General features: G+C 51.3%; 2 protein-coding genes across 4 annotated transcripts; one reads left to right on the top strand and one right to left on the bottom strand.

The window, feature by feature from the left end:
* Positions 1–612: 612 nt before the first annotated feature.
* GLOD5 (glyoxalase domain containing 5) lies at positions 613–3,689 on the top strand. 3 transcript variants are annotated; one of them, XM_056491230.1, is made up of 5 exons: positions 629–920; positions 1,319–1,476; positions 1,983–2,140; positions 2,252–2,407; positions 2,582–3,689. In XM_056491230.1, exons 3-5 carry the CDS (start codon positions 2,000–2,002, stop codon positions 2,732–2,734), a joined length of 450 nt encoding a protein of 149 aa, XP_056347205.1. In that variant the 5' UTR covers positions 629–920; positions 1,319–1,476; positions 1,983–1,999; the 3' UTR covers positions 2,735–3,689. The 3 variants fall into 3 exon arrangements, with proteins under 3 accessions (XP_056347204.1, XP_056347205.1, XP_056347203.1); XM_056491229.1 differs by lacking the exon at positions 1,319–1,476 and having other exon boundaries at positions 613–920; XM_056491228.1 differs by lacking the exons at positions 629–920; positions 1,319–1,476 and having other exon boundaries at positions 1,976–2,140.
* An 88-nt stretch (positions 3,690–3,777) lies between these two features.
* On the bottom strand, positions 3,778–15,369 carry LOC130253305 (cis-aconitate decarboxylase-like). The gene is made up of 5 exons (XM_056491794.1): positions 15,349–15,369; positions 10,847–11,374; positions 8,734–8,939; positions 4,183–6,708; positions 3,778–4,101 (listed from the first exon to the last, which is right to left on the bottom strand). Exons 1-4 carry the CDS (start codon positions 15,367–15,369, stop codon positions 5,790–5,792), a joined length of 1,674 nt encoding a protein of 557 aa, XP_056347769.1. The 3' UTR covers positions 3,778–4,101; positions 4,183–5,789.
* Between the last annotated feature and the right edge of the window lie 245 nt (positions 15,370–15,614).

Here is a 15,614-nt window from a genome sequence, read left to right as displayed (position 1 = left end):
GAAACGACCCTCCAAGCCTCAGATTTCCACCAAAGTGAGTGCTGGTGCCGCACCTCCTCAGCAGAACATTCCCAATGGAAAAACGTCATCTCTGCAGGAACTTTCTCCTTTCCTGTGCTCCAATTTCACTGAGCCTGTGCTCAGCCAGAGGAGACACTCTACTGTGAGCTGTTTCCACATCCAGTTATCCCAACAGGCACCGCTGCTCCACAGCCCAGCACTGAAAGTCCAGAGCTGTAAATTTTAATGGATTTATTGCTCTTAGCTCAGATTTACTCACATCTCAACTGGAGTGGAGAAATGTGTGGTTTTAGAGATCCAAACCGACCTCTCAGGGAATTTCCTGCTTTTAACTCGTTTTCTTGGGAGTCTTCTACACCAATACATTGTCATCCTTTAAATGTTGTCTCTGTTTCTTGGGATGATCGTGGGATTCGTGTTGTGTGCCACAACCTTCTTCCTAAACAACTGGAGACTTTGAACTCCTTGATATTTGCCTCACAGGACAAAGATTATTTTATTTATTTTGCATGTTAGGAAATAATCTTGGAGGCAAGATTCCCGGTCCATTACCAGGGAGGGTAAATAATTACCAGGGAGATAATCCATTACAAGGGACGCTGCTGTGGCTACTTGGACTGTCCTTTTTCTCCAGGGATATCCTGGATTCTTCAGTGGGGGCATTAAGCCAGCACATAAACCCAACTTTCCCTTGTAAAGGGAAAAATCCAGACTGTTTTTCTAGGATTTTCCAAGCAGTTTGCCTTTGGGTCAAGGTCCATCTCTGCAATGTTTAGAGCTCCCGTTGCCAATCTCATCGTTCCCTCCCTTTGTCCCGTGACGTGGCTGCTCCCAGCAGGAAGAGGAGGGTCATAGGAAACCACCCAGCTCTGCCTTCCCAGATTTTCATCCCTCTGGAGGTAACAGGGATTTTGCAGCCCCGTTTCCTTTGGGTTTTTGGCTCAGGGGCTCACCAGGGAGGGGAGGGCAGAAGGAGGGAGTTGTAGGATGGGGCATGAAGGTGCTGGGGCATGAAGGATGCCAGGGGTGAAGGGATTTGCAGAGGGGTTGAGCCAGGTGGCTCTGAGGTTGTTGGGCACCAAACTCCAGCAAGGAGGGGCAGGGATTCCTCTGGGTCTGGGGATGGCTCCCCCAAACTGGTGCAGTCCCTGGGCACAGTGCCATGGAATGGGATAATGGGATCTTGCTCCAAACAGGCCCTTCAGATCCCACTGGAACTGCTCCTGGGTTTACCCTGACCCTTCTCCTGTGCCAGTGGGGCTGTGGGATCTCTCCTCACCAACCACTTCCCATCCAGGATCATGAAATCATTTAGGCTGGAAAAGCCCTCTGAGATCCTTGAGTCCAACCATTCCCTGCCAGCACCCCCCTAACCCATGTCCCTAAAAGCCAAGGGCAGTGCCAGAGGATCTGAACCCAGCCTAAGCCACCAGGAACCTCTGTGAGCCCAGGCTGGTGAGTCCCCACACCCCGAGCCCCTGGCCTCACCCTCTGCCTGGTGGGGACATCTGGCAGCTTGAAGATGGATGACAAGAAACAAGAATCGTCCCCAGATGTTTCCTGCTGCTGTGCCAGCCCCCAGTTTGGCTCCACCTGGATGAGTGTCCACAGCTGGGATCACCCCAGAGGGGCTGGAGGAAGGATCACACACATGGTCCCATCCTTGGTGCACACAGAGTTTGTGTGGGGGGAGCTTGGCATCTCGGTGACATCAGCGAGGTCACCTGGATTGTCCCCCCCAGCTGGCCCTGACAGGGGCTCTGACAGCCTCAGGTGCCACCAGATGCAGACCAGGGACAGGATCTTGCAGGCAGGAGGATTTATTGCTTCTGTGCTTGTGCCACCTGCAGGACAAAGGAGAACCTGGGCAGTCCCCACTCAGCCCTCAGCTCCTGCACCATTTCCCATTTCCCTGCGCAGCTGGATGTTCCTAACTCCCATATTCTCTGTTTCCATGCCAGTTCCCAGCCCTGAGAGCATGGCTTGGAAGGAGAAGGGCACGAGCCCACCCTCGTGTTTCATCCAGCACCTGGACCACCTTGTGCTGACTGTGAAGAGCATTGAGGACACCGTGGCCTTTTATTCCAAAGTTCTGGGCATGGAGGTGGTGACTTTCAAGGTAACCCCAAATCTGAGTGAGCAGGGGTTTCCAGGACTGCTCAGGGGAGTGGGTGCTGAAGGTGCCCAGCCCAGGAAGTCTCCCTCACTTTTCCTTTTCCTTTGGGAACAGGGCAATCGCAAAGCTTTACGTTTTGGGCAGCAGAAGTTCAACCTGCACGAGGCTGGGCGGGAGTTTGAGCCCAAGGCTCGGCGCCCGGTGCCCGGCTCTGCAGATTTCTGCCTGATCACAGCAGCACCCCTGGAGAAGCTGGTGGAGCATCTGGAGGTGAGCCAGGCCCAGAGTGTCCCCAGGAGACACCAAGAGCCTCTAAGTGACACTTTCCTGGAATTCCCCTGGAATTTCCTGGGGAATGTCAGGGTTGTCTCATCCCACAGTTCATGTTTTCGAGGCTGGGGGAGGCACGATGGTGACATGACCCTGCTCTCCTGTGTCCTCCAGGCCTGTGGGGTGGCCATTGAGGAAGGTCCTGTGGCCAGAACTGGTGCTGTGGGTCCAATAACCTCCGTCTACTTCCGAGACCCCGATGAGAACCTGGTTGAGGTTTCCAGGTACTGCACAGATGCTGCTGCAGACACTGAAGGGAAACCCTGAGCTCAGCCCAGGCTCTGCCTGGCTCCCAGCAGGAGATGGACTGGGTTTAGAGGCCAGGTTTGGCTGGCCAAAAATCCAAGCTTTAATTGTGTAAGCCTGGGACAAGCCTCAAATCACAGCCACAGAGTAGGGCTGCAAGGACATCAGGAGTTTTTCCAAGGCAGCCTGCTCTGCTCTGGGTGTGAATCCTGCTTTTATAATCTCCATCACAGAGACTTCATGGCCTTCTGCAAAATCTGTCCTGCTGCTGCTGCACTGCAATTTTTGGGACATTCCTGCTATCCCTCTTGCTGCAGTTGAAGTCCTCATTCCTACACTGCCCACCTGTCACTCCTCTCCTCTTCAAAGCTGCTTTTCCACAGTTGGAAATTTCTGTCTCACTTCCTCTCATCCTCCTGATTCTTGTCTCTACCTGCTCCGTGCTGGTGGCTCTCCCACCAAGCCAGAGGTTTAAATCCAGCTGTGACTGTCCAAACACACTCCTCACCTGGGATTTGGGGATTTGGCCTTGGTGTGACACTCAAACACTCCTGAAACTGCAGCTCCAAGTTCCATCCTCAGCTCTGTATCAATAATTGTGGGGTTTCTGTCACTCAGGAATGGAAAAAGCAGGGATGAGGGTCCAGTTCACCTGGATTTATGCAGGGATGAGGATCCAGTTCACCTGGATTTATGCAGGGGTTGAGGACGGTCTGACACAGAGGAGTCTGACTCTGATAGCATCTGATTATTTGTGGGACTGTCCTAAGTTTTCTTCTTCCTTTAATGAATTAAAAATCCATTTCAAAGTAATCTAAAAAGTATAAAACAATGAAGGATTCTCAAGCAGAGCAGTTCCCAGGCTGGCCACACTGAGGTAGCATCGTTATCCTCACGGGAACAGCGCTGGAAAGAAGGGAGAACTCTTCTGACCTCTACAGTCCAAATCCTCTATAAAATCGAAACAATCTCTCAATCGTACTCATTTTTTCCTTGCTGGAATTTCTCACGAAATCCAAAATTCTTCATGGTGCGAAAAAAAGGCAAGGTCACAAAACATTCAGTGCTTTGGATGATCAGCGGGCATAAGCTGGTTTCCACTGAGTGGCTTGTGGGAGTTAAAGACAGGAATGCCATGGGAGAAAGCCACGGGCATCTCCTCACCTTCACCTTGTGGATGGAGATCCGGGAAGGGATCCCAGGAGGGATCCCTGGGAGGGACTCTGGGAGCGGAATTCCCTCGGTCCCGGCGCCCGCGGAGCATCCGGCGGCTGCTCTCCAGGGTGCTGATTCCCCCGGCCGGGTCTGTGACCCTCGCAGGGTCAAAACCCACGGGAAAGGGTTAATCCCCACGGGAGAGGGTCAAACCCCATGGGAGAGGGTTAATCCTCATGGGAAGGGGTCAAACCCCACGGGAGAGGGTCAAAGCCCACGGGAGGGGGGTCAAACCCCATGGGAGAGGGTTAAACCTCATGGAACAGGGTTGGTTCCTGCAGGAGAGGTCAAAGCCATGGAAGAGGGTCAAACCCCATGGGAGAGGGTCAAACCCCAACGAGAGAGGGTTGGTGTCCATGGGAGGGGGTCAAATCCCAATGAGGGAGGGTCAAAATCCATGGGAGAAGGTCAAAATCCATGGGAGGGGATCAAACTCCATGAGAGGGGATCAAACCCCATGGAAGGGGGTCAAAGCCCATGGGAGAGGGTCAAACCCCAATGGGAGAGGGTTGGTGCCCATGGGAGGGGTTCAAACCCCATGAGAGGGGATCAAACCCTATGGAAGGGGGTCAAAGCCCATTAGATGGGTTCAAACCCCATGGGAGAGGGTTTTTCTTCCTCCACTGGAGCCCACCTCGGCTCTGTTGATCCCTTTAAATGCTGAGCTGCTGGCTGGCCTGGAGGAGACCAGCTCTGTGCCTTTCCCGTTCACCAGAGGGTGAAACATGGAATGACATTTTTGGGGCTCTCACACCTGGCCCGAACCACGGGAAACTCAAAACTTGTAATGGAAATTTAGCAAGTATTTGGAATGCGTTGCTGATGGAGGAACTTCTGTTGGAGTGACGGTGTTGGAGCACCAGAGGCTTTGCTGGCTGATGGTTGTTGTTATCTCCAGGAAAAACAACTTGTGGGGCTCAATGCTTTTCCCTGGAGAAACCACAGGTCAGCATTCCAGCTGTCCCTGTCCCCATCGATTGGGAAAACCTCTGTATTGTGAGGATTCCAATTAAAACTGATGGTTTACATAATGCAGCATTAAATCTTTATGGAGAAAATGAATTTAATTCTGTTCTTTATTCAGCAAGATTCACTATGAATATTGGACAGTTGATTAACAGGTGGGAAAACAGTTTTCTTCTGGATGGTTCGTTCCCTGCACAAACCACGACCAGCAAGAGAAAAGGATTTTCCTTCTTGTCTGCTCCCATCTCATCCCTCTTGAATCCTAATTCCCATAATCCTAATTCCCACAGCAGATTCCACAATTTTATCACGACCATATTGGGAAGGAGCTCTTTGGATCAGCAGTCCCAGTGTTTCATGTGGATAAATGTTGAGTTCTCATCTGCACCTCATCTGCTGGAGAAACACGAGGCTTTTACTGGAAAGGAAAAGAATCCCTCTCTGCTGGGGAGTCCTGCAGGCAGGGCTGCTCACAGCAAGGATGGAATTTTCCTGTGGGACTGCCTGACTCTGATCCTGAAAGTGCCCAGAGGAGCACTGAGAAAAGCACAGCTGAACCTCCTCCTCTTCCCAGACTCGGCGTCCTGCACAGAAAAACTTGGATCCAGTTGTAAGAAATGCATGGGCACCATTCCCCCTGGAATTTGAGGATTCTCAGAGATTTCCATAGGAATTTTTTTATACTTGTGGTGGCCTTTCAGCTCCTCAGCCAGCATCAACCAGGAGTTGAGGCTCGGTCCGTGCGCTGGCCCAGACACACCTCCTACCTCGTGTGTTTCTTTGCAATGATCTACTGGAAGGGGTGGGAAGTTCCCTGTCCTTGGGAATCAATAGGAAAGCACCAATGGAGAAAGGAATCGCAGCTTCACCAGGACAAGCCCCTCACCAATCCCCCTCACAGGCTGCAGGCCAGCTGGGAGCTGTCTGACAGGTTCTCCAGGTTGTCCACCAGAGTGATGATGGCTTCTACCTTTTCTTCTGGAAGCACGTGGGAGGCGTTGGATCGAAACTTCTTCAGGAGCGACTCTTCGCTCAGGGGCTTCCTCCAGTGGCCGTAGAAAGTGTCACATTTGCCCGTCAGCACGTCCCCGCTGTGCAGGAGCAGGGCCACCTCTCCGTACATCTTGTCAAAGTTGGCCACGTTGTCCTCGGGGTGCTCCACCACCACCTTGCCCAGCAGCTCCCTCAGCTCCTGGCGCTGGATGCTGCTCTCGGAGAAGGAGCCCAGGCCCACCTCGCCGTCCAGCAGGGCAGCGCAGGCGTTGAACTGGAAGGAGTGCCTTGCCTGGTGCTCCGAGCTGGGGAAAGGCCGGTTGATGTACTTGGACACCGGGATCTTCAGCACCACGCTGCGGATCAGCGACGGCGAGAAGGACCCCGCGTAGTTGACGAAGAGATTCCGGACGGACAAAGCAGCATCCACCACCCAGTGCATGCCCAGGTGGGCTGGGAATCTCTTGAAGGCGATATCCTGCTTTTCCAGGAGGAACTCGTGGCGCTCGCCGGGCGCCGACAGCGGTTTGGGCTGGTAGACGCTGTAGAAGGCGCTGAACCCCGAGCAGCCGGGAATATCATCCAGGATCAAGGGGTTGGCCTCCATCCCTCGGGCCGCCAGCAGAGCTGCCTCCAAGCCCAGGCGGGTGGCGTTTCCAACGTGGAGAGGCTTGGCCTGGGTGGCGGCGTTGGCCATGGGCGCCCCGGCGAGGGAGGCGGCGATGCCCAGGGCGTGGCAGCACTGGGCAGAGCTGAGGGACAGCAGCTTGGCCGCGGCCGCGGCGCTGCCCAGGGTGCCCACCACCGAGGGAGGGTGGAACCTGCAGGAGAGAGCAGCTCTGGGTGCCTGGAATGGGGCACACCAAAGCGATTCTCCCGTGGGAAAATTAGTGGGAAATCAAGGGCATGGTAACACCAAAGCGTTCCTCTCATGGAAGGATTAATGGAAAATCAGGGGCTTAGTAACACCAAAGCAATTCTCCCAAAGAAAATCAATGGGAAATTGGGGCGTAGTGACACCAAAGCATTCCTCTCATGGAAGGATTAATGGAAAGTTGGGGACAAAGGTAACACCAAAGCATTCCTCTCATGGAAGGATTAATGGAAAGTTGGGGACAAAGGTAACACCAAAGCAATTCTCCCATGGAAGGATTAATGGAAAATCAGGGGCATGGTAACACCAAAGCAATTCTCCCATGGAAAAAATTAATGGGAAATTGGGGTGTAGTAACGCCAAAGCAATTCTCCCATGGAAAAAATTAACGGGAAATCAAGGGCATGGTAACACCAAAGCGTTCCTCTCATGGAAGGATTAATGGAAAATCAGGGGCTTAGTAACACCAAAGCAATTCTCCCAAAGAAAATCAATGGGAAATTGGGGTGTAGTAACGCCAAAGCAATTCTCCCATGGAAGGATTAATGGAAAATCAGGGGCATGGTAACACCAAAGCATTCCTCTCATGGAAGGATTAATGGAAAATTTGGGACAAAGGTAACACCAAAACAATTCTCCCATGGAAAAAAAATCAATGGAAAATCGGGGGCGTGGTAACACCAAAGTAATTCTCCCATGGAAAAATTAATGGAAAATCAGGGATATGGGTAACACCAAAGCAATTCTCCCAAAGAAAATTAATGGGAAATCAAGGGCATGGTAACACCAAAGCAATTCTCCCAAAGAAAATCAATGGGAAATTGGGGCGTAGTAACACCAAAGCAATTCTCCCATGGAAGGATTAATGGAAAATCAGGGGCATGGTAACACCACAGCAATTCTCCCATGGAAAAAATTAATGGGAAATCAAGGGTATGGGTAACACTAAAACATTCCTCTCATGAAAAAATTAATGGAAAATCGGGGATATGGGTAACACCAAAACATTCCTCCTATGGAAAAATTAATGGAAAATCAGGAGTATGGGTAACACCCAAGCATTCCTCTCATGGAAAAATTAAGGGAAAACTGGGGACAAGGGTAACACCAAAGCAATTCTCCCAAAGAAAATTAATGGGAAATCAAGGGCATGGGTAACACCAAAGCATTCCTCTCACGGAAAAAAAATTAATGGAAAATTAGGGATATGGATAACACCAAAGCAATCGTCCCCTCAAAAAATTAATAGAAAATCAAGGGCAGGGGTAACACCAAATCATTCCTCTCAAGGAAAAACTTAATGAAAAATCAGGGGCATGGTAACACCAAAACAATTGTCCCAAAGAAAAATTAATGTAGAATCAAGGATCCAGCAGAAAGCGGAATTCCCTCATGGCTCTGGTGTGGGTGGGATTCAAAATTTAACCATGAATTTCAACTAATAAATTAACTTTAAAATCAGAGTTTTATTAGAGTTTAGTTGAACTCTAAATTTAGAGTTAATTAACATAAATTTAGCCTAAAAGCTGAGTTTCTCCTTGAAACCTTCTCAGAAAAACCAAGGTGAGCTCAGCATCTCCAAAAAGCAAATTTCTCCAGGAGTTGGCATGGCTCACGTCCACACAGCCAAACTTTCAACCCCTCAGACAAATAATTCAGCCTCAAACACAGCCAAGGGAACAGCTCCTGGTTGATTCCATTGCTTGGATCACACCAGGACACTGCTTGGTGCTGGGATCCTGCCCTGGCACTTCAGACTCCCTGGGAGCCCTCCCGAGGGTTATTTTTGAGGCAAAATCCTTGGAAATCACCAAATGAATTCATGGTGCAATCGCCTCTGGCATTTGGCTCTCAGTAAGGCTTTACCCCGGGGCAAAGCTAAATTAAACTGGACTTAATTAAACTTGGCTTAACATCTGAAAACCCAGGCTCGCCAACCCTCTCCACCCTCGGCGAGGAAGAGGAGCTTTACCTTTTGGGAATGTCGTGAGCCTCGGTGGAGAAGTGCATGAGCCTCCCTTGCACTTCCAGGCCCACGTTGAAGGCCAGCAGGAATTCCAGGCCGCTGGGTTTGGCGTTGGGAGGGAGCATCTGGGAAGCTGCCAGGAGAGCCGGGAGCACGGCCCCGGAGGGGTGGGTGGCAGGGTGCCACGTGTCGTCAAAATCCATGGAATGGGTCTGCCAGGGAAGCAGAGATGGGGATGTGCTGGCTGGGCGCTCAGGGAATGAGGGCTCCCTGCCGATATTCCTGAGGGAATTCTGCCTAAACTTCACTCAGTGTCCCCACGGCTCCTCTAAAAACCAGGAGATTCACGGATTTTGTCACCCAACTCTGTTTCCTGGAGTTCTGGCACCACAGGGCACAGATTCCCCTGGAAGGGCTAGGAGCACAAATCCCCCTTGGAAATACCGGGAGCACAAATTTCCTTTGGAAAAGCCGGGAGCACAAATTCCCTTGGGAAAGCCGGGAGCACAAATTCCCCTTGGGAAAGCCGGGATCATAGATTCTCCTTGGAAAAGCCGGGGACAAAAATTCCCTTGGAAAAGTCGGGAGCACAAATCCCCCTGGGAAAGCTGGGAGCTCAAATCCCCCTTGGAAATACCGGGAGCACAAATTCCCTTGGGAACAGTCGGGAGCACAAATCCCCCTGGAAAAGCCGGGAGCACAAATTCTCCTTGGAAATACCGGGAGCACAAATTCCCTTGGGAAAGCTGGGAGAACAAATTCCCCTTGGAAAAGGCGGGAGGAAAAATCCCCCAGGGAAAGCCAAGAGCACAAATCCCTTGGAAAAGCCGGGATCACAAATTCTCCTTGGAAAAGCCGGGAACACAGATTCCCTTGGGAAATGTCGCGAGCACAGATAACGCTGGGACAGACGGGAGCAGAAGTTCCCCTTGGAAAAGCCGGGAGGACAAATTCCCCTTGGAAAAGGCGGGAGGACAAATTCCCTTGGGAAAAGCAGGGGCCAAAAATTCCCCTGGGAAAAGCCGGGATCACAGATATCCCTCGGAAAAGCAGGAAGCGTAAATTCCCCTTGGAGAAACCGAGAGCACAAATTCCCTTGGAAAAGCCATGAGCACAAATCCCCCTTGGGAAAGCCGGGAGCAAAAATTCCGCTGGGAAAAGCCGGGAGCACAAATCCCCCTTGGGAAAGCCGGGAGCAAAAATTCCACTGGGAAAAGGCCGGAGCACAGATTCCCCTGGGAAAAGCCGGGAGCACAAATCCCTTGGAAAAGCGGGAAGCACAAATCCCCTTGGAAAATCTGGGAGCACAAAATTCCCCTTGGAAAAGCCGGGTGCAGAGATTCCCCTTGGAAAAGCCATGAGCACAGATACCCCTGGGAAAAGCTGGGAGCACAAATTTTCCTGGAAGGGCCGGGAGCACGAATTCCTTTGGAAAAGCCGGGAGCACAAATCCCCTTGGAAAATCTGGGAGCACAAATTCCCCTTGGAAAAGCCGGGAGCAGAAATTCTCCTGGAAGGGCCGGGAGCACAAATTCCCTTGGGAAAAGCCGGGAGGACAAATCCCTTGGAAAAGCCGGGATCACAGATACCCCTGAGAAAGCCGGGAGCACAAATTCCCCTTGGAAAATCTGAAAGTACAAATCCCCTTGGAGAAGCCAGGAACACAAATTCCCCTGGGAAAGCCGGGAGCACAAATTCCCTTGGGAAAGCCGGGAGCACAAATTCCCTTGGAAAAGCGAGGAGGACAAATCCCGCTTGGAAAAGCCGAGAGGACAAATTCCCTTGGGAAATGCAGGAGGAAAAATTCCCCTGGGAAAAGTGGGGAGCACAGATATCCCTTGGAAAAGCAGGAAGCGTAAATTCCCCTTGGAGAAACCGGGAGCACAAATTCCCCTTGGAAAAGCCGGGAGCAAAAATTCCCCTTGGAAAAGCCGGGAGGACAAATTCCTTTGGAAAAGCACAAACACCCCTTGGAAAAGCAGGAGGCACAAATTCCCCTGGAAGAGCCGGGAGCACAAATTCCTTTGGAAAAGCACAGATACCCCTTGGGAAAAGCCGGGATCCCCAAATCCCCTTGGGAAAAGCCGGGAGCAGGGATCCCCAGCGCTCGCAGCCTTACCGCCACGCCGTTGGTGAAGGCAGCCAGGGTCGGGGACAGCTTCAGCCCGGGCTTGCCGTAGACAGAGCTCACGGCCCCGGAGGAATACAGCTCCTGCGGGAGGGACGGAATGTCAGCGGAGCCCCGCGGGTGGCCCTGGAGGTGGCAGCGGCGGTGGCGGCGCGGGGCTGTCCCTACCCGGCAGTAGCGCAGCGCGATGTCGAACACGCGTGTGGTGCTGCCCACCAGCCCCACGCCGATGCTGTCCAGGATCATCCTCTTGCTGCGCTGCCGCACGGTCTGGGACAGGTGCTCGGGGCGAGCCCCGCGGATGAACGAGGCGAAGCTGCCGGTCACGGACTCCTCCGGAGCGCTCCGGGCCACCACTGCGCAGGGGACGCCGAGGGGACAAGGACAGCGGGTAAGGGTCGGCCTGAAGTTTGTCTGATCTGCCCCACGACCATCATCAGAGACTGAGACCCAGGACCCAGCACTCACCCTGACCTGAGCTCTGGCCCGGCCCAGGTGGATTCCCAGCACTGTCTGGTGCTGCTCTCAGGGTACTGTTACAGCTCCCTGTTCCAGCACCTGTTTCTTGGAGCAATGATCTCTGCACACAATAGTCCATAAACCTCCCCACCTTTTGGCCAGAGGCCACTGGCTTTGGAAAAGGGCTATAAAAAGTGACTTTCTTAAAGAGACTCTAAGATCTCTTTCTCCCCAACTGATTGAAAATGAGTCTGTCATTGACAACTCGAGGACTCATCCCATCTGTTGGTAGCTACATCCCATCCTTTCTCTCTCTCTCTCTCTTTCTCTCCCCTTTTACTTCGTTTCCTTTACCCCTCTCTCTCTCTCTCTTCTCACTCAATAAACTGCATTTCTGCTGAGTAAAACTTGAGTCTCTCTTGCTTTTTGTCTTTTGCACCCTGGGGTTGAAGGAACCATCACGAGTGGATGGTGACACAGCACTGAGTCCCCAGCACCAGGCGTGGGGCTGCACTTGCCCATTTTTCAGGAATATAAAATTTCGTGGTCCACACTTTCTCTGCGCTCCTCCTGGGGCGGTTTCCAGAAAATTCAAGTGAGGAAACCTCAGAACTGAGCCCTATCCCCTCACCTTGGGCTTCCAACAGTCATTTTTTGGGAATAGAAAATCTCATGTTCCACCCATGCTCTGGGCTCCTCCTGGGGCGGTTTCCAGAAAATTCAAGTGAGGAAACCTCAGAGCTGAGCCCTATCCCCTCACCTTGGGGCTCCAACAATCATTTTCTGAGAATAGAAAATTTCATGTTCCACCCATGCTCTGGGCTCCTCCTGGGGCGGTTTCCAGGAAGTTCAGGTGAAAAATCTCAGAGCTCAGCCCTATCCCCTCACCTTGGGGTTCCAATAATCATTTTTGGGAGGTGCCAACACAAATTATGTCCCTTTATCCAGAGGAAAGGCAGAGCTGGAATGGACCACAGAAATCCAAAAAGTCCATAATTTTTTGGAAAGCAGGACTTGACCCAGAGCCTGGATTTGTCCAGATGTTTCATCCCCCAAGACACTGAAGTGTCTTGACTCAGCCACCAAAGCTTTTAAGCCCTACATACTTCAAAGGATGTTAATTATTAAAAATAAGTTAAAATTCTATAGAAAATACCCAGTTTGTGTCTATTGAATGTTTTCATTTCAGTGCAAAAATTGCCTTATTCAGCTTATATATAGATCATTATTATGGATATTAATTTTAATATATAATATTTTAAAAATTAATATAGTATTTTATAATTTATAAAATTCTGTATTCTAGAAGTAGAATACAGAATATAATGAATATAATTACATTCATAATTCATAGAATTCGAATTGCTATTTAAATTAAATTAAAATAGCTATTAATTTGCTATTAAATTTCTATTGCTGTTACAATTTATACTGTCAATTTGAGAGCGCAGGAGAGCAGGAAAAATAAAATTCCATGTAGCCAACATTTGAAGGATGGCAAATCCATACATTTACTTATGGATGGATGTGGAGGTGCACACATAGATGGAGATAAAGATGAATTAATGTCTATATAGGTGAAAAAAATAAATAAAGCTTTGCACCAAGGGGAAAGCTCATCCAGATCAGCAGGTACACAAGAGGCTTTGTTTTTGGAACAGCAAACACGGCAATTAATGAAATGACCATTCCCTAATTTCCCTGGTTTGGATTCATCCCGAAATGTCACATCAGTGACTCACGGAGCGCTGGCTCGTGTCCGGGCTCACCTCGAGCCCAGTCTGAGCCTCCTGTAAACACAGCTGGGAATGCCATCACCGCCTGACTCACCGGGAGAACATTCCCCTCCCGGGAACAGGAACCCGGCACCCAGAGCTCCGGGCTCCGCTGCCCAGCCCAGCCCGGCTCCCCCCGGAGCATCCCCGGGTCCCCTCAGAGCATCCCCAGGTCCCCCCGGGGCATCCCCGGTTACCCCGGAGCATCCCCGGGTTCCCTCAGAGCATCCTCGGGTCCTCCAGAGCATCCCCGGCTCTTTGCCGGAGCATCCCCCGATCATCCCCGATTCCCCCGGGAGCATCCCCGGGTCCCCCTGGAACATCCCTAGGTTCCCCCGGATCATCCCCGGCTCCCATCGAGCATCCCCCGGTTCCCCCCGGATCATCCCTGAGCCCCTCCGGATCATCCCCGGCTTCCCTCGGGCATTCCCTGGTTCCCCCTGGAACATCCCTGGGCTCCGCCGGAGCATCCCCAGCTCCCCCCGGGGTATCCCCGAGTCTCCCTGGATCATCCCCAGTTCCCCCGGATCATCCCCGGCTCCCCCCGGTGCATCCCCGGGTGCTCCTGGATCATCCCCCGGAGCATCGCCGGCTCCCCCGGAGCATTCCCGGTTCCCCCGCAGCCTCCCCGGGTGCTCCCGGATCATCCCCGGGTCCCCCTGGCACATCCCTGGGTTCCCCTCCAGCATCCCCCGGTTCCCTCTGGAGCATCCCCGGCTCCCCCCGGCGCCCTCCCGGAGCTCTCAGGGCTTGGAGAGGCTGCAGGAAAATCTTCTCCCGCCACTCAGCACCCAGAAAAGCTGGATTGGTTCCTCCCCGGTATCAAATGCTCTTTGCCACCTCAGCAGGCAGTGTTCTGGGCTTTTTTAACCCTTTAGCTAAAAGTGTTCCATGACTCCTTGGTTTTCCTTCTGGTGTGGCAGGAGTTCATTAAAAAATTAAATTTGATGCAGGACCGAATAAATCCCCGTTATTATTATTATTATTTCTCTTGTCCTCTGGTCTCATTAAGCAACATTCCTTGCACTTATTTTATTACTAACTCACTTTAAAATAAATTGAGATAATAGACTAAGAATATATTTTAAAATGTTAGTGAACCTATTATAAACTTACAATAAATGAAGAGTCCTTTTTAAAATAAGTCAATAAACTTATAATAAAGTTATAATAAACTTTTAGAATGAAGTTAATAAACATAATAGACCAAGAACATATTTTAAGATCAGTTAATAGACAAATTTAAGAGACAAAATAGACCAAGTGTCTACACGGCCAAGCTGTGGTTAATTTACCCGAAGCTGGGCAGTGCTGGAGGCACAGCAGGAGATCCACGAACCTCTCCAGGCAATGCCCAGGGCAGGGGCAGGTGGAATTAGGAAGTGACAAGTGGAGGAGTTAAAGATCTGAGCCACCCTTTCAACATCTCACATTTGCCATCAAAGAATTTGGAAAGTCTGGTTCTAAACCAGTTAAAGTTCTGGTTTAGCACAGGACTAACAATCCACATTTTTACTCCTGGTCTTTTACCCCCGAGGGCGCAAAGCACCTGAGGACTCCCAAACATTTGGAAGTTTTGCTTTCCAGAAACGTGAGGATTTCTCTGAACCTTATTTCCCAGCACTGCCGTGATTATTTTGGGATGCCCGCTAGGAAAGGATGGGGAATGCTGAGGGATACAAACCGTGGGCAGCAGTTTTGTGCACTTGCCGAGAGCTTGCCAAGAACTTCTGGGATTTCTGGAGGAGAGACACAGAGAGGGGAATCTGTCACTGGAAGGTTTCTTGGAGCTTTCCTCTCACCGAGAGACGCTCACAGATCAAACGAGCACGTAAAAGTAACGACGCACTTAAAGGAGGGGGGAAAAAAAAAATATTTTCCGAAGCTGCGTCCAGCAGGGATGCCAAGAACATCCAGGGAAATAAATTCACAGAGCTGAAGGGGCAGCAGAGCCTGAGCAGCCCTGCAAGGATGAGATCCAACAGCGAGCACGAGGAGCAAAACCCACGGAGAGCATCCCAATAACAACAACCCCGCAGGTCCAGGGAGAGTTTGGGACACACGGAAGGAGCAGGATGGCAGGAAAAGGTCAGCAGCTGAATGAAACCACTGTGAAAATTGGGATTTGTTCGTTTTGGGGCAGGTTTAATGCCACGCTCAGCTGGACCAGCGGAGGAACCGCCTGGAAAAAGATGTTTCCTCCTTAAAGTGCAAAAGGCGAGCTCAGGGATGGGGAGGGTTTGCATGGAAGGGTTTTACCTGGAAGGTGGAGTAGACCATGCTGGTGGCTGCTCTTCCCAGTGCCATTCCCGGCTCGCTGTGCTCCCAGTGAGGGATGGCAGAGGTGAGTGGCTGGAAGGTGCTGGTGGCAGGGTTTATATCTGCGTCCAAAAGGCAATTTGCTTTCTGTTTTGTGCAACCGAATTTCCAGGGGGATGACATCAGCCCCCGGGGAGCCAGAGGGTGGGGGGGAATCCGTGAGGAGGGGTGGTTTGGAGGGAAACCCCTCCCCACCCCCCGTTTGA

The sequence above is a fragment of the Oenanthe melanoleuca genome, chromosome 4A (genome assembly GCF_029582105.1).
Source record: "Oenanthe melanoleuca isolate GR-GAL-2019-014 chromosome 4A, OMel1.0, whole genome shotgun sequence".
NCBI lineage: Eukaryota > Metazoa > Chordata > Aves > Passeriformes > Muscicapidae > Oenanthe > Oenanthe melanoleuca.
This window is presented reverse-complemented; position numbering and strand designations above follow the sequence as displayed.